At 43.0% G+C, this 24,072-nt stretch overlaps 1 protein-coding gene across 5 annotated transcripts in view; it reads left to right on the top strand.

Moving 5' to 3' along the window:
* Positions 1-24,072, top strand: part of NAALADL2 (N-acetylated alpha-linked acidic dipeptidase like 2) — a 777,627-nt gene that overhangs the window by 552,035 nt on the left and 201,520 nt on the right. For all 5 annotated transcript variants that reach the window (XM_081910933.1, XM_081910934.1, XM_081910935.1 and 2 more), the window contains 2 exons: positions 13,789-13,932; positions 22,733-22,825. In XM_081910933.1, the coding sequence (XP_081767059.1) occupies positions 13,789-13,932; positions 22,733-22,825 (237 nt within the window). The remainder of the gene's footprint in view (positions 1-13,788; positions 13,933-22,732; positions 22,826-24,072) is intronic.

Genomic DNA, 24,072 nt, shown 5'->3' with positions numbered 1-24,072 from the left:
TGCCCGGCGTGCTCTGGTCCATGGGGTCACGAAAAGCCGGACACGACTAAACGACTAAACAACAACAGACCGTGATGGTCATGCTCTGTCTTCACAGTTGGAGGCAGTGATGCTTTCAAATACCAGTTGCTGGAAACCACAGAAGGGGGAGAGTACTCTAGAGCTTGAATCCTGTTTCCAGGTTTCCCACAGACATCTGGCAGCCACTGTGAAAACAGGATGCTGGACTAGATGGGAAGCTGTCCCGATCGAATTAATAATTCTTATTAATTATATCCTTTTGAACTTAAGGGCAGAACTACTATAAACAAACTTGGCATTAGTCAAAGATGAGGAAAGATAAGTATTGGCAGGGGATACTTTAAATTTTAACTGCTCTCTCAGTGAATCGCTTATTATTCGCGTTGGTAACTAATTTCACAGGTGGTTGTCACATGTGCTTTTATTGGTACTCCACAAGCCATTTAAAATTAGTCTGGGAACTGTTTCAGTAAAGCAACGCCAATAGACCTACGTTGTAACTAGAGTCACCCTGATCTCTTGTAAAAATTACTTTGACTTTAATATTGCATGGTTCTGAAATGAAGGTTATGCTTTTCCTGTAATTTATTTTTATGTTGCTGGAAATTCTGTTCACAGTGAGGCATATATTTTCATACTGGGTTGTTGTGTGTGCGTGGTTTAAAATTATTTGAAATTGTTTGTCACCCAAGAACTTCCATTAATAAACTAATAAATGTTTACCATTGCATACACATGCAGACGCAAGTGTGCGCACACACATGAATGCATATAAGGAGAGGTAGTGATGACTGAATTTAGATAACATTTTCCTGATATGTTTGTTCTTGCTCATGGAAGGATATAAAACAAGGTCAGGAAACCTGTGGCCCTCCAGATGTTACTGGACTACAACACAAGTTATCTGCATCTGTTGTCTGTACTGGATGGAACTGAAGGGTGTTGGAATTTAACAAGCATCTGGGTAGCCAACCCTGATATAGCAGCAGCATGGATGTGCTTTGTGTGTGGCTGGTCACTTTATAAAACCAAACAAAACCTACAGTTCTGCCACTTAGCACACCACAATGAGGAGAAGAATATATCTATCCCTGAACTGTTTGCTCCAGTGGTAACCAACATGGTTCGCTCTAGATCAGGGTTTCCCAAACTTGGGTTTTTGGACTACAGTCCCCATCATCCCTGAACCCTAGGGGATGATGGAAGTTGTAGTCCAAAAACAGCTGGAGACCTAAGTTGGCAAACCTTGCTCTAGATGCAGATGGGTCCCAACTGCCACGAGCCCTAGCTGGCATGGCCAATGGTCAGGGATAATTGGAGTTGTAGTCCAACAACAACTGGGTGGGTACCATGTTAGCTGCACCCGGTTTAACTGGAAGCAACTGTGAAAGGTCTTGGGGACCTTGACCCTTATAATGGCCACCTAATTCTTATTATTGCAGGAGACCAAGATGGAATGTGGGACCTTCTGTTTGCAAATAATTGTGACCCACCACTGAGATATGGTCATTCCAATTTTTTTTTTTAAAAAAACAGTCCTTGTGATTTGGAATGACAGTTCCTTCATGCCAATGTTCTTTAAATTGTATTTTGGGGAAATCCTGGAGTTCCACGGAGGTTTATTTGCAGATCTTCAATGAGATGAGCATTCAAAGTACCTGGAAAACAGCCCAAATATTTCATTTTGTTGTGCAGTTGCTGAAAGGTGTTTGGTGTGTCCTAGTTTGCAGTCTCAGGTCATGCAGGTCAATAGGAAGACCCAGCAACGAGTTGCACCTCAGTCTTGTGTAACTTACTGGGCCTTGCTTCATGGCATGCTTAATGGATAACTGTGGAATGGGTTCTCTGAATGCAGAAAGTCTGAAAGCCACCACTGTACAGCTTGTGCTGTGTTATTGTGGCCATTCCTATTTTCTCTTCTTCTATAACAACCTGGGGTCATTCAGTGAAGCTGTATGGTGGGAGTCAGGACTGAAAAAAGGAAGATAAACTATGGCATTCACTACCCCCCAAATATGGTGACAGCCACCAAAATACCAAATCATGGAGGAGAAAGCTACCTCTGGTTGCCAGTTGCTAGAGAACAACCATGGGAATAGGCTATTGCACTCACAACCAGACAGCTTGTGTGCTTCTTAGAGATATCTAGTTGACCACTGTAGGAACAGAATACCGTGGTACCTTGGGTTAAGAACTTGATTCGTTCTGGAGGTCAGTTCTTAACCTGAAACTGTTCTTAACCTGAGACACCACTTTAGCTAATGGGGTCTCCCGCTGCCACACGATTTCTGTTCTCATCCTGAAGCAAAGTTCTTAACCCAAGGAACTATTTCTGGGTTAGCAGACTCTGTAACCTGAAGCGTCTGTAACCTGAAGTGTCTGTAACCCGAGGTACCACTGTACTGAAAGTATGATCTGAATGTCTGATCTGTAAGGGATCTTTCTCATAGCAGGCAGCTGGACTAGATGATCCTTGAGATCTCTCCCAACTCAATCACTGTAACCGGATCAATGGTTTAACCCAGGACAGTTTCCATAATGTTCTCCTGACACAGTCAAGGCTGAGGGACAAAATAAATCTCATGTTCTGGTGCCACCGAGAAATCGATTACAAGTGTAATGTCAGTTTATGGCCATAAGAACATCATAAGCCAAAATTTATATGCTTCCGCAGAAACAAATTATGCATGGCATGTGATTATTTTCCACTTTCTTTTCAGGATACAGACAGAGTAGCATTGGTAGCCCCTGCAACTCCCTTTTGTGTTGGCTGCAAGCCGTGCCCTCTTTGTGATGTTCTGAATCCCTGCAGTGTTTACTGCATGCTATAAACAAAATAATTGCTATCCTAAAGCTGTCACAATCAGTGTTTTCTTAGAGATTTTCTATTTCCATTTCATCTCCTTGCAGTATATTCTAAGGTTTTTATTATTTTTAATAATAATAAATCTCATTATTATGGGCACGTAAGATTGCCTGCTTGTACATAACATAGTGCTGGCTTTAGAGGTGTCAGGATGCACACGTCATAGGTTTCAGCTGCTACCTGAACTTTTAGGGTGCTTCGTGTTTCTGTAGCTTTACACATCAGGAATGTGTAGCAGCTTCCAATGGCTTATCAAAGCTTCCTACTCATTGTGCACCACATCGACCAATTTATTATTTGCCCTTGGGTAAATGTCACCATGCATCTTGTAATGGTTATATGGGGTTGCTCGTGTGTAAGTTGCCGCCACTCCTGGCTAGGTGGCCTGGTTAAACCTTTCCTGGCTGGACAGCCCTTCACTTCGTGGCTGTTCAGTCGCTAGCAGAATCCGTCAGTGGGCGTTTCTTGAACGTCTTCCAGCAAAGAAGTTCTTTGACGCCAAGCCTACGCCTACTTTCCCTGCGCGGAAGTCTTCTGCGCAGGGTGGGTGTGGGTAGCGGAGGACCTGTGCTCTCCCCGCTGGCCTCCAGCGAAGAGTCCTGGAGCCCTCTCTCTGATTCCCCCATCCGCCTCCCTTTATCCCTGGTGTTACGCTGAATTCCTTCCCCAGCTGCTGAGTCCCCTCTCTCCCTGCTTGGCCCTTCTCCGGCATCGCTTGGGAGCCCTGCCTCCACTGCTGGCTCTGATGTCAGTTCCCTGACACATCTCTACCCAGTGGCCCCAGTTTGCAAGCTATTACAAATTTCCTAGAAACTTCCTTATGTAAGAGGGAGAGAGAACGTTGCTAAGGTTGCTGACTTGAAGGGATCACTGCCACTTTGACCTCAGATTTGTGAGATCATCACTTGGGACATTTTGCTACTATTTATGGAAACTCAGCTTTTCTTTGGAATTGCTGGTTTATTTTGCCTGAGGAGGAGCCTTCAGACCTGCCTTGAATTTTGTGAAGTGAAATTCTGCAGCAATACGGGAAGGTTTGCAATTCCAAAATTTCCATTAATAGCATCTTTTTCACCGAAAGTAAATTTATAATTTCAAGTAATGACAAAAGGGGATTGGGGAGAAATTCCAGTTTCTGATGACATTTCCCTGTAAAGAAATGTCTGTATAACCTCCCCTCAACATAATTTAAGCATGCCGATTTACAGGCAATACATACACAAACATTTCTGGACCCAGTGCTTTTTTCTGGGGGACTCAGGGGTACGCATACCCCTAAGCATTTTGTGAATCTTTGTACTTTTGTCCATTTACTGTATTTATTTTTTTCTGATTTGAACTATAAAATGCTGGTTTTCTGGAGTCAAAATGAGAGTAGCCTTAAACATTTTTAAAGAAAAAAAAGCACTGTCTGAATCTATACAGTCTTAAAAACCTGTGTATACAAATTTATAATAGTCTAGTGTGATGAGTGCAACTGCAGCTGAACAATCTAGAAAAAGCACAAAAATGTGCCGCTAAGTCCTTTCAAGCACTGTCTGAAGACAATGTTGTGTGTACAATTAGCACAAACCATTAAAAGATCATGAAAGTGCAGCCTGTAAATAAAGGAGCCTTAATCGGTCTTACGTTTGCATCTGTGGATAGGACCTCTGCTTTCTCTTTTTCCAACACCACCTTCCCACTAGGGGCAGAGGAGAATTTTGCTTTGCCTACAATTTCAAGTGAACCAACTTAATTTGCACCTCTACTTGGAACATAATTATCCATTGGATTTCACGCTTTGCTGAATTTTACAGTACAATCCTCAACTCAAACAACTTACCAAATTGTGTGTATGCATATTGAAGCAAAGCACATTTAGAAGTGGGTACATTAAAATAAAATGCAAATTTAAGGCTTGCACCCAACTAACTTTGTCTCCAGCTCCATTGGAATTAATGGCCATGACTAACTGAGGCCCATTAATTTCCATGCGTCTACTCTGAGTAAACATTAGCTGAATACAACCATTTGGATATGTGTGAATTTCAAAGGATGGCTGTTTCAATTTGTGCATCTTTTCAGAAAGTGCAAAGTAGGTAGATTTAAATTTAAATGCAACCTGAATCAAATTCATCCCAACTCTTAGTAGGCGAAGTTTGTTATGCCGAATTCTGCTGCTGAAATCCCCTGTTCTGCAGTGCTTCTAAAAATGTCTCCCTCTTCCACATGGTCCCCCTTCCTGAGCATCACCCTAGATGTTGTTGTTCTGCTCTAATATGCCTGCAGGAAAAGAAACTTCACAGTCTTCCCTAAACTTACAATTCCAGCAGATGAGAGAGAGAAAGAGAGAAGCAACTTTTGGATCTAGCCTTTTCAGCGATTCTTATAAACCAAACTAGACATATAGAAAGCAAAAACAAGGTTCAACAGAAACTGCAGTATCTAAGCAACCCACTTTTCATATGCCATCTGCATATGTGTCTGTGGGCAAACTCAGAGCCACATTTCATACTGTTTCAAAAGCTATATATTGGACCAGCTGAGATGTTTGTTTTTGCAGGGTAAGGGAGTTTTCCTTCACTCTGAACAGTCTCATGGGAATAAAATGGTACAGTATAATATGTTGTCACAGGCATCAATTTACATGTCAGGGCTGGGCCATAGTTTGACGTGAACTAGGAACCATTGGCAGAACCAAAGGACAGCCCAGGAGGCAGCCTCAAGGAGCAAGCCAGAATTCAGGACTCCAGAAGAACGAAGGACAAAGCATTCCTTGTTCTTCAAATCTAGTTCAACAGCAAAAGGAAACTGAACCGCTCAGGGGAGTCTTTAGCCCCCAAGTCTGAGAAGCGCTGCTGTTGTGAATGAAAGCGCCACCGCCACTGGTGTGGCACATCTTTGCTAAATGAGCACACAAAGTCAGAAGTCCTTTAGTGAAACAGTAGGTATACATTTTTGTAATACATAGGTATATATGTATTTTGTTTTTCTAGCTTGATCAAAATTATTTATTATTTCATAACAGGTAGGTAGTTAAGAGCTTCAGTGGTGAGGGCCTAGCACCCCCCCCCCAGAATTCAGTGCCCAGGTGCCCCACACCCCTTTTATCCCTGGGTAAAGATGGCCCTGGAACCACTTTCTGTTCAGGAGGTTCCAGTGTCCAAACTGAGTGGGCTTTTGCAGTAGAGAAACAGTTTAAGATTGTGCTTAATCCTTCATACTGCAATCTGCTTTCCTCTGAAATCCCCCAGCCCCAGTGATTTACTGTAGCCAAGCACAGGCCAGAACAATCTGCTGCAAGCTGCAGTGGCATACCCTCCAGAGTGCAAGGCTGGCCTAATACATGTTGGCATGAGACCCCAAAATGGTGCCCCACTTCCCTGCCAGGGAAGATCTATATCAGGAATGGGGTGTGTGTGTGTGTGTGTGTGTGTGTGTGTGTGTGTAGAAAGATCAACATCTGGATCTGCTGCCTTAGTGAATCATGCTGCTTGGGGTGCTTGCCTCACCTTGTCTCATGGGTGGGTTGGCACTGTTTGGGTGGAGTGGCAGAGCCAGTGCCAGGGGGGATTAGGCTGGATCTTGATTCCATTCACATGTTCTGTTAATCTGGGGTAAATGAAGCTGGCAAAAGGGTGTTGCAACTCAAAATCTATTTTCAAGCCTTGTTTTCTTCCAGGCTTAGGCTGGCTTAGTCAGCAGTAACCTTGCTTCCTAGCAGACTTTAGGTCTGAGGTGCTTTACACTGCCTTAATTTAAGACAGTGTAATTTAAGCTTCCCAGTAGTGATGTGTGGAAGTGAGAGCTGGACCATAAAGAAGGCTGATCACCAAAGAATTGATGCTTTTGAATTATGGTGCTGGAGGAGACTCTTGAGAGTCCCATGGACTGCAAGAAGATCAAACCTATCCATTCTTAAGGAAATCAGCCCTGAGTGCTCACTGGAAGGACAGATTGTGAAGCTGAGGCTCCAGTACTTTGGCCACCTCATGAGAAGAGAAGACTCCCTTGAGAAGACCCTAATGTTGGGAAAGATGGAGGGCACAAGGAGAAGGGGGCGACAGAGGACGAGATGGTTGGATAGTGTTTTCGAGGTTACCAGCATGAGTTTGACCAAACTGCGGGAGGCAGTGGAGGACAGAGGTGCCTGGCATTCTCTGGTCCATGGGGTCACGAAGAGTCAGACACGACTAAACGACTAAACAACAACAACAACAACAATTTATGCTGGTTTTCTATTCTTGGGATTGCTACCTAAGCACTCACAGGATGCGAATTCCCTCCTTTCTTGCTTTAACTGCATGATGCATATGTAGAAATCATAGGTTATGATGCTTATCTCCTGTAGTGTGATGCATCATTGTCTGAATTGTTTGCTTGCATCAATCTTCTTGTTTCACTTTCTATACAATTGCCATGCAGGGTCTTTTTTTAAAAAAAAATCATAATAACAAACCTGCATCTCTTTGCTTCTGACTCCTTGATATTTAGTTAGCATTTAGCTTGCAAATGATTACTAAAACAATCCCTTTACTTCCACTTCTTACTGCCATCTGCTGAGCATCTCCTTAGAGAAATTAACTGCATTCCATCCTGGAACTGTGAATGACAAATTTGTCACCGTATGCGAGGCGTAAAGGGAAATGGGGGGTGGGGAGGAGTCCTTTTAGGCAGTGGTCTAATTGCAGATAAAACAAGCTATACCAGAGGCAACGGAAAAGAAGGGTGAGATTGCTTGAAAAAGCAAGTGCTACTGGGCCAAGGAGATGGTCCTGCTTGTGGTTTCTCCATACAAATCTCACTGGCCACTTTTGAGAATCGGCTGCTGGACTATATGGGCCTTTGGCTCAATCCATCAAGGGTTTCCTTATGTCCTTGTGAGTCTCTTCTATTAGATTGTCTGCCATTGATGCTGCCTTACAACACAATCCAAACCCAAGGTCCGCAAGGAAGAGCAGGTTTGGAATAAGGCAGATCTGGCCCAGCTAGGGCTCAGCCAGCAGTAAGGGAACATCCTGTTGCCTCTTCTCTTGGGCAGCCTCCTCCCTTGGGCAGGTTGAGGTGGCTGCTGGAGAGTGGGCAAGGAGGAGAAGAGGATACGGCCGCTGAGGCCCAGCCCTGTGTGATGCGCTGGCTTTCAGGCACAGGCAGAGGGCAGGACTGTCCTGGGTGGGAAGAAAGAGATCAGTGGAGCAGAGCGCGAGAAGTCTTGTTTTGTTTTTGCTTTTGTTTATGTCTAATCTTGCCCCTTTCTAAAATTTACCGGTGTGTGCTTTTCTTTTTGTAACTATACCAAAGAAGAAAATAAAATTGGGATTACGGGTTTTCTCAGGACAGTGAGGGGTGTGTGTGGTGTTCCATTGGTGTTGTGGTGGTTGGACTTGCCCTTATTTTGATAAGAAATGTTCTGCGGTGCGGAGGCCAGGGGACAAAAAAATGGGGATGGGGAGCATTGAAGAAGGTCAGTTGGGAAGAGTGAGAAATGTCCCTGTTTTAATCTGATGAATGTTGGAGGGTATGTAGTAGATCAAACCTTGGAAGAATAGAATTGTAGAGTTGAAAAGAATCTGGAGAACATCTAGTGCAAACTCTTGCAATTCAGGAATCCTGCCCACAGTCATGGGCTCAAATCACCTTATCATCGCCGTTTTACTGATGTGGGGAGCAGTTTTGCTTGAGGGCATCTCAGGAGAGACCTGATTGCTGCCTCTTAGTATCTGCCATGTGGTTACTTCTTGCTGTGTGTTCAATGGATTGCATGTTTTCAATGGGTTTTTATGTATTCCTATTTACTCATTTTGTTCCAAACCGCTTGTGGATTGCGCAGATAAGTAAATAATCAATTCTTGGTAGAGGCTCAAATAGTGAACTTTTTTCATTCACGACTCACATGCTTAGCTAGTATGCTGCCATAACTCCTCATTTTATTTACTTGACAGAATTTATACACCACTTTTTAAAAACACACACGTTTTAAGCTGTTTACATGAAAGAATATAAAGTATTCACAAGCAAATACTGATAAAATCCATAGGCTTGAAAAGCAGAAGACATAACAGGATTATCAAAACACAGGTAAAATCAGCAGCATTTTTGAAAAAGAAGAAAAAAAGAACAAATATACATAATAAAATTTCCTGTCTGGGTAGCCTTGCCAGAACTAAAACGTTTTTAGCAGGCATCAAAAACAGCACACAGAAGGGGCCTGCCTGTTGTTAATAGACATATGTCTCACTAAAGTGAAGGAAATGTCAAAGGAAAATAGGGATGAATGAATTGAATGCTTTTTAAACAAAGTGGGTTTATTTTTATATATATATTTTTAAAAAAACATCTTTTGGGCTACTTTGTCTTCCAACTGTGTACTAAACACTCTGCCTGCCACAAAAGCAGGTAACGCCCCAGGAAATATGCCCATTTCACTCTCTGCCATGCCTCAAATCAATATGTGGTTTTTAAATGCGCCCTTTTTAAAACCACATGTCGTACCAGCTCCCATCTCAGTGCTATCACAGTGGGCAGAGCAGCTTGTTTCAGCTTCCAGGAAAAACAAAAAAGAGAAGCATCTTTGAAAGTATATTTAAAAAGGCAGCTGCAAAACAGAGGTCCCTTCTTTCAGCCCATGGGGGGATTGGTTTTAGATTAAGATTTACATTATATCTCATTTGCATCTCTTCCCTCCCCTTTTTACACTGAAACCTAGGGATGTTCTCACATTTGCTTATTAACGACACCCGTTACCTAAAGATACACGCAGCAAGCTGGCAGATGGCCATGCCTCTGCTCACGGGTGCCTTGGCAACAGAGCAGAATGTTTGAGTTTAACTTTATCCATGTTGTCGTTTCCTAACTTGCATGTTTCTCCATTTTGCTCTTTACTCAAGTGTTTCCATTTACACACGCCTACATGCCTTCCTTCTGTTTTGCTGAAAGTGCCACCCACTCGCTATCCGTCAACTTTTCCTTGAAACCCTCTCCCTCTCTCTCAGCTGAAACCTTTGACAGTCTTTTGAGGACCACAGCTGCCTTGCCTGTGCTGGATCCAGTTAATCTTCCCCATCCCATCTCTGCAAAACCACAGGCCATTTCTTTGCCCCTTTGACAAAGGAGTGAGGAATTAATAGCTCACTATTTCGCCAATGGTGTCATGTGGAGTGTTTTACAGTGGCGTGTTAAAGTGGCTCTAGATCAGTATATGTACCTTTGGGGGTGAAGTAGGACTGCTGTGTTTGTAGAGACAGGGGCCTTTTGTGAGAGGCTACCGGCTGGTTGCCCAGGAAGGTATAAAGAAGAGGAGTTTGGATTTGATATCACTACCCGAAGGAGTCTCACAGCGGCTAACATTCTCCTTTCCCTTCCTCCCCCACAACAAACACTCTGTGAGGTGAGTGGGGCTGAGAGATTTCAGAGAAGTGTGACTAGCCCAAGATCACCCAACAGCTGCATGTGGAGGAGCGGAGACGCGAACCCGGTTCACCAGATTACGAGTCTACTGCTCTAGACCACACTGGCACAAAAAGACAAGGAAAGGTTTCTTACAGTCCTTTTTTATTTCAAACTTGAAAGAGAGAGGCTATAGCACCCAGCCTCTTGGATAACAGTGCTGTCCCCAGTTCATCGCCACCCCCCGTCTCTCCCACTTCCTCATTCATCATCACCTCCTCTACAGGTGCTGCTAAGTGCCCTCTGTCTTTGAGCTCTTTGCTCTCCTACTTTTAAGGCTCGCCGGGTTCTGGGAGATGGTGGGACTGGAATGCTTTCTAGGGACAACATGTCAGCCAGCTGCTGCTCCGGCTCTGATTGCTCCTCCTCTCCCATTATTTCCCAACTTTCCCCCTCATCTGCCTCTCAGCTGTGACCTCCCTCAAACCCCTGGTGTAAATGTATACTGTCTTCCTCTTCCTCCTCCCTGGGAGGGTCAGGATGGAGAGGTGGCCTCCACCATTCCTTCTCCTCTGCCTAGCCCCCGACACCTTCGGCTGATTAGCATTTTACGTCCTTTTAAATGTATTTGTGGGAGAGTGATTATTGCTTTGTTTTATTCTTGTTCTTGCTTTTTTAATGTATTTTGAGTTTTTATTCTGTACTTTTATGCTGCGACATGCCCTGAGATCTTCTGATGAAGGGCGGTGTAGAAATTTAATAAATTTAGTAAATAAATAAATTCAATAAATATAAATACCCTATGCCTATGGTAGTGCACCAGTGATGTAGAGTACCTGCAGTGTACAAATCCAAAGAAGACTACTATTTAGTCATGTGCACATGAAGGGGGTCTAAAGCAAGCCAGTGTAATTTAAGGTGGCATAAAATTACACCTGATTCAAATCCTGTTCAGCAGCGGGACTGCTGGTGGTGCTCTGCTTAAGCCTGGCAGAGGTAAAGGAAGCATTTGAAATGGTGTTCTATGCCAGGTTGCCAGGTTCCGTGACTGAGCTGAAAGGGCTTAGAATCCAACCTAAGTCATCCCGTCCCCCGTCCCCCCGGTCTGGCTGCACCCCTGCCATGCCCATGAAACACCCCTTTTGGGGTACTTACAATGCTATTGGCTCAACCATCTTTGGCTTAGCCAACTGAGTGGGAATCAACTGGCTGAGCCAGCGATCTGCTGCATCCTATGCTGCTCTTCCCAGTGGATCTTGCCCCAGGATCCCTGACTCTGGTAGATTGTATACGGAGCTCGTTTTGCACCCAGGGTGACTAAGCCAAAATCTTGATTGAGGGCAAACATGCCTTTTCTTTTCTTTTCCGTTGTAATTTATAATTTCCTGGAAGACAACACGGCCCTCCTTGCAGTGTCTGTTCACAGCATAAAACTGTCAAATTCCCATTAAGCTTAAGGTGAAAAATTAATGAACCATTCAGTTCAGTTATTTCAAAACTAATACAATTCTATTAGCATTGTAGCTGAAAGTCAAAGAAGTGGTATGCACAATTACAGTTCAGTGTCGAGTCAAACTTTCCCTTTTCTAAAGAAAGAAAACAAAAAGGAAGATCATTAAAATGCTATTTTAGGGCACAATAGGAACACACACACACATACACACACACTTTTCCTCAGACGTCTAGATACATGTTTGGCTTTATTCATAACTGACAAAACATGACTTTCCTGTGCAATAATTTGGCTGGGTGTAGTTTGCCAGTAGGAATGCAGAAAGTTGTCTTCTACTGAATCAGACCAGTGAGCCATCTAGCTCAGTATGTCTTACACGGACTGGCAGCAGTATTCCTGGGTTTCAGTGGGGACATTTCTGGCTCTACATGGAAATGCCAGGGATGGGACTTCTGCATGTAAACAGACGCTCTGTTACTGAGCTCCGACCCTTCCTTAAAGCAAACTGTAAAAGATCTGGGTTAAATGTTGATGAGGAAGGACCATATAAAGGTCAACACTCGTTCAAGGACCACCATGCAATACAGAGATCCACTCAGAACCCCTTAGCGAAACATCAACCATGACATTTGTTTGGTACCCAACCCCCCTGTAGAATTTGATAATGGTGTGAATTTGGTTCCAGAAGGAGGAGGAGTTTCGTTTCTGCTCCGTGGTCACAAGGGAGCTAGACTTTTTCCAGGACACATCCTCTGTCTCAGGTGTACTAATTGCATTTACAGTGGTACCTCAGGTTAAGTATTTAATTTGTTCCGGAGGTCTGTACTTAACCTAAAACTGTTCTTAACCTGAAGCACCACTTTAGCTAATGGGGCCTCCTGCTGCCGCCATGCCGCCACAGCATGATTTCTGTTCTCATCCTGAAGCAAAGTTTTTAACCTGAAGCACTATTTCTGAGTTAGCAGAGTCTGTAACCTGAAGCTTATGTAACCTGAAGCCTATGTAACCTGAGGTAACACTGTATTTGCTTTGGATGGCTGCCATGGCGTCCTCTTTTTAATAATAATAATAATAATAATAATAATAATAATAATAATAATAATTTATTTATATCCTGCCCTCCCCAGCCGAAGCTGGGCTCAGAGCGGCTAACAACAGTAAAAGTAACACAGTTTACATAAAATCACAATCAATTAATTGAAATACATTCTAAAATCAATTCATTCTAAAATCAAGTCAGAATCAAATTAATGGCAACCATTGGGCTAGCGTTCTATGAGGATTACCAAAGGAGGGGGTCAGGCTGTGCCTTGGCCAAAGGCCTGATGGAACAGCTCTGTCTTGCAGGCCCTGCGGAAAGATGTCAAGTCCCGCAGGGCCCTAGTCTCTTGTGACAGAGCGTTCCATCAGATCGGGGCCACAGCCAAAAAAGCCCTGGCTCTGGTTGAGGCCAGCCTAACCTCCCTGTGGCCCGGGACCTCCAAGATGTTTTTTTTGAAGACTGAGTGCCTTCACACAGCACATCGTTAAAATGCAGTATTCACTTCCAAAGGAGGCAGTGATGGCCACCAACTTGGGTGGCTTCAACAGAGAATAGGACAAATTCATGGAGGTAAAGGCTATGAATAGCTATGATAGTTGTGCTTTGCCTCCACGGTAGGAGGCTGCATGTTTCTGGTTACCAGTTGCTGGGCATATATCCTGCTTACAGGCTTCCTACAGGCATCTGATTAGAATCACAGAATTGTAAACTTGGAAGGGACCTCAAGGGTCTTCCAGTTCAGCCCCCCGCAATGCAGTTCAGTCACAGCACCCATGAAAGATATCCACCCAACCTCTGCTTAAAAACCTCCAAGGAACCAGAGTCCACCACCTCCTGAGGGAAACCGTTCCACGGTCAAACAGCTCTTACTGCCAGAAAACGCTTCTCAGAAATCCAAAAGTGCCTGTCATGGAAGGCCTGTCATGGAATCAGAGTGGCATGTTCTGTTCGTGAACTCTTCAAATGCACTGATCTAGAGAAAGGTTTTATTGTCGTATACTTATGTTGTTCTCTTTACCCCCTCAACTCTCCTTGAAGATGGAAGCTATAAACAGAACCGATCAAACCTCACTTCTCTATTAGTCCAGCCTATTTGTGCGGCATTGGTGAGGAAGCTGTTCTCTTCCCCTGAGAAGGCTGGTGGACATGAAGATTGCGAACCCCTGGAATTGCTGGCTGCAGGTAACAGTCTCTCTCTCTCTCTCTCTCTCTCTCTCTCTCTCTCTCTCTCTCTCTCTCAGAATGACGATCCTCTTTAAATTCAGAACTTCCGTAAGCCCTTGAAACTGCATTATGCATAATTGTGTATAATTGGGGGCTTTGACCAATTGCAGGTACATTCCTTTAGCAGCACTTTAAGAAGAGGCGAGGAGAGAGAGAAAATATATATCAATTACACTCTGAAGAGCTTGCTGAGATTGAGCTCAGAACGTTCTGAAGAGCCGCTGATAAGAAGAACGATGTTAATGGGGTGGGGGTGGGGTGGGGAGAGAAAGTATTTCACAAACTCGTTTAAAAACACACAAAAATTCACAAAGCTTACACATACCTGTCTCATTGTTTGTTGCATCTGCCAAGATCTAACTGATGGAAATCAGATATCCAGAGTACCATGTCTTTCAGCACATGGCATTAAAGTCTAATTCATGCTATTGACTGAGAAGATCCCTCCGATTCACCCTAGAGGCTTCTGTAGCTGCAGTGCCATTTGTTAGGCCTTGTTGGACAACATACGATATCAGGGAAGTGTTTAAGGCACCAGGAGAGCATTAAAGAGTTGGCTTTCCTCACGTTTTCTCCCCCTGAGTGTGTGCCTCCAGCATATCTACTAAGCTCTCTACAAATAGCTCTGTTTGTGTACACTTTCATTTGTATCACATTGCCGGAAACAGAGTGCTGTGTTTGCACCTCTGAGTGTGTGTTTGTGTATCATAAGGGGGCATGTTTCGCTTAGGGTAAAAATAAATAAATCTGACAACAAAGAGGCACAAATGCACCGAGCAGAATTTGGTGAAAGGTGTTCTCATCTGAATGCTTTGAGAAGCATCATACACTCAAGGAAAGGCAGCAGATCACAGCATTTTCAAGTTGGAAGGGATCCTGTGGTCCAGCTAATCCAATCCCTTGCAATGTAGCAACCTCAACTAGATCATACATGGCAGGTAATCCAGCCTCTGCTTAAAAATCTCCAAGGAAGGAGGGCCCACAACCTTCTGAGGGAGACCGTTCCACTGTTAAACATCTCTTACGGTCACAGCTGTCCATGGAGGCGCAGGTCAGTTCTGTGTCCAGGGCAGCTGTTTATCAGCTCCATCTGGTATGCAGGCTGAGACCCTACCTGCCCGCGGACTGTCTCGCCAGAGTGGTGCATGCTCTAGTTATCTTCTGCTTGGACTACTGCAATGCGCTCTACATGGGGCTACCTTTGAAGGTGAACCGGAAACTACAACTAATCCAGAATGCGGCAGCTAGATTGGTGACTGGGAGCGGCCGTCAAGACCATATAACACCGGTCTTGAAAGACCCACACTGGCTCCCAGTACGTTTCCAAGCACAATTCAAAGTGTTGGTGCTGACCTTTAAAGCCCTAAACGGTCTTGGCCCAGTACATCTGAAGGAGCGTCTCCACCCCCATCGTTCTGCCCAGACACTGAGGTCCAGCGCCAAGGCCCTTCTGGTGGTTCCCTCGCTGCAAGAAGCCAAGTTACAGGGAGAGGGCCTTCTCGGTAGTGGCACCTGCCCTGTGGAATGCCCTCCCACCAGATGTCAAAGAGAACATCAACTCCCAGACTTTTAGAAGACATCTGAAGGCAGCCCTGTTTAGGGAAGCCTTTAATGTTTAATAAGCTATTGTATTTTAATATTCTGTTGGAAGCCACCCAGAATGGCTTGGGAAACCCAGCCAGATGGGCGGGGTATAAATGAATACATTATTATTATTATTATTATTATTATTATTATTATTATTATTATTATTATTATTATTATTTTGTTGTTGTTGTTGTTGTTGTTAGTCCTGATGTTTAGTCAGAATTTCATTTCTTATTACTTGAAACCATTGGTTTGGGTCTTGCCCTCCAGAGCAGCAGAAAACAAGCTTTCTCCATTCTTCATGTGGCAGATCTTTGGATATTTGAAGACAGCTCTCATATCTCCTCTCAGTCTCCATTTATCCAGGCTATTGGCCTGGCAGAAAGGTTTTCAGTGAGGATATATGGCGATGTTACATCTATACATACCCTGAGATGGCACCAATGTGCTTCAGATAACCGGAGTGATAGGCAAGAAACTGAAAGATACAGGTTTGGGGGAAGGAGAAGTACCTTTTGCCAGTGGGTGGGTGGTGGCCATTGGGACTGGTGGGGTAGAAATCAGTGAGGCCAATGACTGGTGGAGCCTCAGCCAATGACAACCAGAGCCAACCAATTTGAATTTTGTCTCTACCATCCCTGCTGCTGTGGACTGAGGAAGTGCAGTTCTGTTTTGCAGAGCCATGCAGAGCCTCATGTCTTTCAGTAATCGCATAGTTTCTTGTGTCTTTCAGTAATCACATAGTTTCTTTTTGACGGCGGGGGGGGGGGGGAGGATGTGGTATCAATTTCTGTCCAGCCTGAAAGGAGTGTATATTTTATTTATGAGGAAAACCACACCATCTTATGCTGTTGAACAGCAAAAGGTCTTAAAAATCAATCCAGATTTATTTAGAGGAGGGTGGAAAACAGTTAAATCAGATTAAACAAACAGTGTCCAAGGGATCAATCACTTCCATGCAAAAGGTGACAGAAGAGCAAGTTCGTACTGCAGCAACTTCCAGTCGTTCATCAGCTGTGCTAAATAAGGCATTGCATGAGAAAGTTTACAGTATATTCAGCATTCTGTCTGCAGCCATTGATTCACAATTAACTTTCTTCATAGACTATTTGATACACTGCTAAGCAAGAATTAATTTTGCAGAGATAAATGCACTGTATTAATGATGCAGTGTAGAATATTCCCCTATCAGGCTGGCCTGCTACATAGATAGCATCCATTTTAGAGTGCGCATTTCTCTTTTACAAAACCTTGGGTTACAAATTCTTTCCAGATTTGAGTCAAAGTGTGGAAGGGATCAATTTCCGAGATGAAAAAGGTACCAGGATAAAGCAATGGAAACTAATTAAGTAAAGTTGTTTGTGTACTTTCAACAGTGTAAGAGACAGTTTATTATTAGCATTACAGTGGAACCTCGGGTTGCGAATGTGATCCGTGTGGGAGGCACGTTCGCAACCCACAACGCCACATCTGTGCACGTACGGGTCGCAATTCGGTGCTTCTGTGCATGCGCAAAGTGTGATTTAGTGCTTCTGCGCATGTGCGAGTGCTGAAACCCAGAAGTAACCCATTCCAGTACTTCTGGGTTTGGTGCGGTGTGCAACCTGAAATCGCGTAACCTGAAGCGTCTGTAACCCGAGGTACCACTGTAGTTATCCCTAAAAGAAATCCCCACTATTAAAAAGCATATGAAATTGATACACTTTTAACTTATTAAATTGGAAAATTATCTATGCATCTATCTATCTTTATGAGAGAAGGAGGTTCCCAGTGATGTACTGGGGAGAATTCCAGATTTGCAAGGATGTTAATTCATATCCTTGCTCAGTCATAAATGGCTTATGCAATGGAAATCCACTCACACAATGAGACTTCCGGTTTATCAGCTACTCTCTCCCCCCCCCCCAATCTGCTCCAGATGGTCCCCCAATCTTCCTGAGCATATTTTGGGGGCATATGGTAGCTGCCGGGGAGAGTAGAACCCCCACTGCATGAGAAGACACCCAGTCAAGCTATATTGAATCTCACCAAATCATTGAGTTTTGCACTGTGGGTGCTTGTCTGTTTATCACCTGTAAACGGCTCCTTGGTTTGAGGTAGTCCTGAGCATCATTTGGTCTTGTGGGACTCCTCCACTATCAGTGGGTCCCAGCTGTAGGTTCTCTGGCTGTGGTGGCACTGGACAGGCAGATCTAATGACACATTTAATTTCCCACCATGTTCCACCGCCCTAGAAAAATAGCAATTATTATTATTATTATTATTATTATTATTATTATTATTATTATTATTATTATTGCAGGTTACAGCCTGCACTGCCCCACTGTACTGCCCCACCCCACACAAACCCATAGTAAGAGACCACATTTATAGGAGCAACTACATGATAAGATGTGTGCATGAGACAGCCACATGGTTTGGAACAATTTGAACCATACAATATGATATGATACGATAATCTTTATTGTCATTGTCCCATACAGAACAACAAAATTGAAAATCTACACCAGACATTCAGAAACCAACAAGCCTGCTATCCCAGTCTGGTTAGACCCCTAAAAACTCTGATACCCCATAATTAAATACAATATACTCCCATTGAGACTACCTTACACTGTGTTTAAAACCAAAATCGCATTTGAATAGAAACTGTTTCTCAGGCAGCTAGTCCTAGTCTTTATAACCCTGTACCTTCTTCCAGAAGGCAGAAGCTGAAAGAGATCATTTCTGGTGTGCGCACTATCCTACACTATCTCTGCAGCTTTCTTATGGCACCTGGAAGCATAGATTTGATCCAAGGTGGGAAGAGTGCACCCAATATTCTCTCTGCAAGTCTTTACAATCCTGGACAACATATATAGGCACATAAAGGACATGCCACATCAGCAGGCATGGTTCTGAGTGTCCGTTCCCATTAGCTGAGCAAATGTCAATAATCAGGGATGATGGGAGTTGTAGTCCAACATTTGGAGACCCACCTCTGACATATCACATGAAACATTTCCTATACAATTTGGGCCCTCAGTGCTATCCATGTGCGGCCACAGATATGCACTGTGTACAACAGTGACAAAGGAACATGAGGCCACGTGTGTTCGTTATGTATCGGCTCAGGAAGATGGGGCCAAACTGGAACTGTTAATGATAAGAGTAATCCCTTTCTGTTCTTTTAGTCGTGAAGTAGCTTTATGGCTTAGATAAAGTTTAGAGAATATTTCAAGCCGCATTAAGCTAAAGTCTCCCTGTCACTTTCCAGAGCATAAAGTAGGAAGAGATAAAGTTGTCAAGACCTTTAAAGTCTTTCATCGGACGTCTAACAGTGGAAAGTGAGATTTGTTGTCAGAACTGTTTAAGGGAAATTAAATTTTACTCCTTTTCCATACTCCATTGAGAGCTCTTTGAGCCTTTTGTTAGGCGCACTAAGCCTTTAAACCAAGCAATGTTACTGTACAATGTGCCCATTCATTTTATTATCTGATTCCAGAACATACCGCTTGCCGGTGGAGAACATTCTCTTTCATTACTACCCATTTAAGGATGAAATGACCATTGAAAAAGGCATGGTGTGGCCACCAAAATTGGATTCTATTTCTCCTCTTCTTCTGTAACTGTTGCAGCAATAGGGACGGGGGAAAAATTTGAGGAATTCAGTTTCAAAAGTGGATTCATCTCATCTATACATCCCAACCAATCTGTGGATTGGAGATGGATGCAAAAAAAATTGTTCTTCTTACAGAAAGCTGCTACCTGGTGCAGCCAGTCAATCAACTGATTTTCAGTGCTTGCAAAGCTCTGTGTGCAACTCTCTGCAAGCCATGGCATTGTCTGTTTGCAAAGAGTTGTGCACCCAGCTATGATATGAGGTAAGGCTGCAACCTCGCTTTTGGCCCAGCCACATTTTTACCTGCCCCAGGTGCAGAGCAGATAGGTCTGGCCTGACCACAATGGCTTTCCAGGCCAAATGAGTAATTCTGGTGGGTCTACTTAGCTATATCATCTTGCTGTGCCTGTTTAAAATGCAGCTGATATACCCATACCATGATTGTATGGGGGGGGGGAAATCACTGCCCCTTAGATCCATGGGGAGCAGCCATTCCCCTCCCCCCTCCCTGCAAAACCATCTGGACAGTGATAGTGCAACATCAGTTCCCATCACTCTCAGGGGGAAGTGCACGCACTAGGGAAATTGTTTGCAAAGTTTGTGAACCAGGCAAAATTCCATTAAAAATGTATATGTTAGGGTAAATGTTGCTGATGAATTTTGAATTTTTTTTCCTTTAAAAAATTGAATATTGACATGGAAATGTTCAGAGCTTCACTTAATCAGGACCTTTGTTTTCCTCACAGAACTACAGTTCTCATGGTTTAACCATTACTCCATACCCTCTGAAGAAGTGTGCATGCACACGAAAGCTCATACCAAGAACTAACTTAGTTGGGCTTTAAGGTGCTACTGGAAGGAAAAAATTTTTTTTGTTTTGACTATGGCAGACCAACACGGCTACCTATCTGTATCCATACCCTCTGTTAGAGTCTAACATTTCTCTGATGAAAATAGGGATGTCCTATTCAATAACAACAACAGAAATTTTATTATTTATACCCCAGCCATCTGACTGGGTTGCCCCAGCTACTTTGGCGGCTTCAAACATATATAAAAACATAATTAAACATTAAAAAATTCCCTATACAGGGCTGCCTTTAGATGTCTTCTAAAGGTTGTATAGTTACTTCTCTCTTTAGCTCGGTGGTTGCTTAACTCCATACCCTCCAACATTTCTCCAATGAAAAGAGGAACATCCCACCATACCTTCCAACATTTCTTTGATGAAAATAGGGACAGCCTTAGGAATCAAATCAGAAACCAGGACAGCTTCTGTAAATCCAGGAAAACAGGGAGACTTGGAGGCTCCGTCAGTCTGAAAGGTAGCTCTACAACTCTCAGCATCCTTAGCAAACTACACTTTTCAGGATTGTTTGGGTCAAGCCATGACTGCTCAAAGTTGTACGATACTGCTTTGAATGTATAGTGAAGATGGGACCATATACTGTGCTTGTACCATTTTTAATGGTTTTATATAGCTGTACACTACCCTGGTGTTTTGTAAGAGGGTGGTATATTTTAAAAATAAAAATAAATAAATACACAGCTGGGCACACAGGCAAATCTGAACCACAAGATTGATGATCTTTGTCTCACCCCATCCAAACCCCAGGCTTGGTGGGAGTGAATTTGTGTGCCTAGTGAATCTATGCGCAGGCGAAATCCCCACTCACGTTATTGGTATTAATGCTAAGAACTTCAGTATCATGGCTTGCACTGTGTTGTATTATTATTAACATTTTGCTGAAGGTGGGGGGAGGAAAAGTCTATTTGCTATTGCTCCCCTTTCAGCCCGTAATGAGGTCATTTGTTTTCTCAGCCTGAGAGGTAAAAGAAAGAAAAAAAAGATATTAGTTTTAATTAATTTTTAAAACAAACTCATTAGTCAAATGCTGGGAACATGAACTTGAAAGCCCTTTTGACAAAGACAGAAGGACGGGTTATTTTCCTTGTTGCAATATTCTCTCAGTGGAAACATTTCCGTTGCTCTTCTGGAACAAGACCAGAAAATGAGCTGACTAGGGTTGGTTGAGGAGGAACAGCCAGCGAAATAATTGCCTCTGATTCTTCCCACATCTTCCCATTGGTTCCATGACTTTTGATACATACACCATCCTACATTCCAATTCCCATTCTCTTTTCTCGACTGCTCTTCTCTCGACTGCCAAACAGGCGACAGCGATGTTCGAAAAGGGAGGTATTACCAGACTGGGGTAGCCCTGAGGTTTGTAGAGGAACATTAAATTTGGGAGTTTTAAAGCAGCAGGGGGCTTGTTGCAGAAAAGGTTCTGTGTCTCACCTCAAGGAAGACAGAGATGACTATAAAGTGTAATATGGAACTTTACTTAACACCATCAGTTAATACTGGTTAAAGCAGGAGGGGAAAGAGAAACTACATTTATAATTCAAGAAGGAATCCCCCTCCCAGAAACCCCATTGTGGCTCTGTTCTTCCTCTTAGTAAAGTATTAATTAAACATTGCTGCTTGTTTGAACAGAACAAAGGAGGGGGAACCCAGAAGAGTCCAGCACAGACTGAGCATGCTCAGTATCCATGGGGCATTGACTAACTCAGGCTTCCTCAAACTCGGCCCTCCAGATGTTTTGAGACAACAATTCCATCACCCCTGACAACTGCTCCTGCTAGCTAGGGATCATGGGAGTTGTAGGCCAAAAGCATCTGGAGGGCTGAGTTTGAGGAAGCCTGGACTAACTGTTGAGGCAGCAGGGAGGGAAAACTGGGTTGGCTGGAAAGAATAGACATATAGATATACAAGGCCTTGAGATAACCTCATTCTATGGGTAGGCTGCTTCCTGGATCATACTGGGTGTGGCGGAGCCACTATGCTATCTTCCTAGCTGGTGGGTCACTGCTAGTTCATGGGAGGAAGTCAGCATGGTGCAAATGCATTGGCAGGAACCCCAGATTGGCAGTGCTGGCGTGTTTGCCTTGCCCTGATCCCCCTATTGCATCACTATTTACACTCTCCCTCCCAGTAAGCAGCATCAAGCCCTAGCTACCGGGAAGTGAGTGTAGCAGCTCTGCCGCATGTGACAAGATGCTTTTGGAGAATAGGCCATAGAAAACAATGTGGAAATCCGAGATTTTAATATACCTGGATAGGGCAGCAGGATGTTCAACACAACGATAACAACAAAAAACCAAAACCAAAAACTGCAGAGCCTAATGAACATACATAGTGGACTCAGAATGCTGATTGACTGGGGAGCAGATGGGAGTGACTGGGACCCCGAAAAGAAGCACTTCACACGGCAACGTTTTGTTGCAGCCGTTCCTTTGCTCCTTCTAATTTTTCTCATAATCAGGCTGTGGGTGCTGTCGCTTATGTAGCCAAAACGGAACCACTTAAGTGAAGGTTTTTCTAAGTGTTTTGTGGCTGGATGCCGCCCAGAGTGGCTGGGGAAGCCCAGCCAGATGGGCGGGGTATAAATAATAAATTATTATTATTATTATTATTATTATTATTATTATTATTATTATTATTATTATTATTATTATTATCATCATCATCATCATCTCAAACATATGTTCTTTCTCTCTTATCAGAAAGAAGAACTGTGACACTGGAAGTTCAAACACAACCAACATACAAAACAATGTCCAACGTCATTGCATACTTAAAAGGAGCCACAATTCCTGGTATGTATCATCTTTAGTCTGCCACATGGAGTGGTTGAAAATAAGAAGGCAGTTGGTTGGGAATGACTGGGGGCAGACAGAGCTTGACAGTGCAGGGCCTCATTGGTCTAGGAATCGCTGAGTGCTGCGTGTTGTCTAAATTTCATTACTTCAATTTTCATTTTCTTAAAAATAGGAGTTTATTAAAGCTTTTCCATAATACAATAATGTAAAAACAAAACAAAGCAATCTAGACAAAAAGAAAGAGAAAAGAAAACACCACAAAAAAACCAAAAAAGAGAAGAAAAGAAAAGAAATAAATGAGAAGAAAAGTAAAAAGGACTTCCCATTTTCCCTCCGTCAGTTACATAAAAGAAATTATTCAAAATAATCGCTATAGAATGACTCCCAGTGGATCTACTTTCTGTAAGGCAATATTTTCCCAACCTCCTTACCCAAATAGGTTACTTCATTTTCCTTCTTACACTAGAAGTCTAAAATGGGATCTCTAATTATTATTAATAATAATAATAATAAATAAAAATAAATAATTATTAATAAATGCCAGTGATATTGTTTTTCTATATTCAAACACATCAACTTTGTCTCCAGCCATTCCTTCATGTTGAACAATAATAAGTCTTTCCATTTTGGTTCCATCTTTTATTTCAGATTGGTGTATTTCAGGCAGCTCTCAGCTAAGTTTTATACTCAGAGCAGAGCCACCGAAATTAATAGACCTAACTTAGTCACGTTCATTTGATTCAGACTAAAACTTAGCTGAATGCCACCCAAATACTTGTTCTGTACTGTTCTCTTGCGGCCTAGACATTATGGGGGGGAAATATGGACACTTACACTCTGTTAGTTTCATATATTATATAAAGCAACAACAACAACAAAATCCTCTGAACTCCAGTCTATTGATTCTTGCACCAGTTAAAGCTCATTGCAAATTGTGTCTAAAATTCTTCCACAGTCTTATTGCAGTGAGGAGAACTACCAGGGAAATTTGTCAATCAGACTGTGTGTGCCCAATTAAAAAATGTTCATCAGTAGTAATCGCAGGGGGGGTAAAAACCCTGAGGAATATGTAATTTCATAGACAATTTAATGTACAATTTGCTATACAGACTTCCCCAGCACACGCCAACATGTTGTCAGCAGGGATGTGTGAGTAACTCCAGATAAGAATAAAAATAAGAATACCCTTTAACTTTTCTTTATTTAAGAAAGGGGCTTTTTATGCTAGACTGTTGTTAGACTAG

Source organism: Podarcis melisellensis, assembly GCF_964234715.1.
Source record: "Podarcis melisellensis genome assembly, chromosome: 5".
Lineage (NCBI taxonomy): Eukaryota > Metazoa > Chordata > Lepidosauria > Squamata > Lacertidae > Podarcis > Podarcis melisellensis.
Note: the sequence above shows the minus strand (reverse complement) of the source record. Positions and strands in the feature narration are given on the sequence as shown.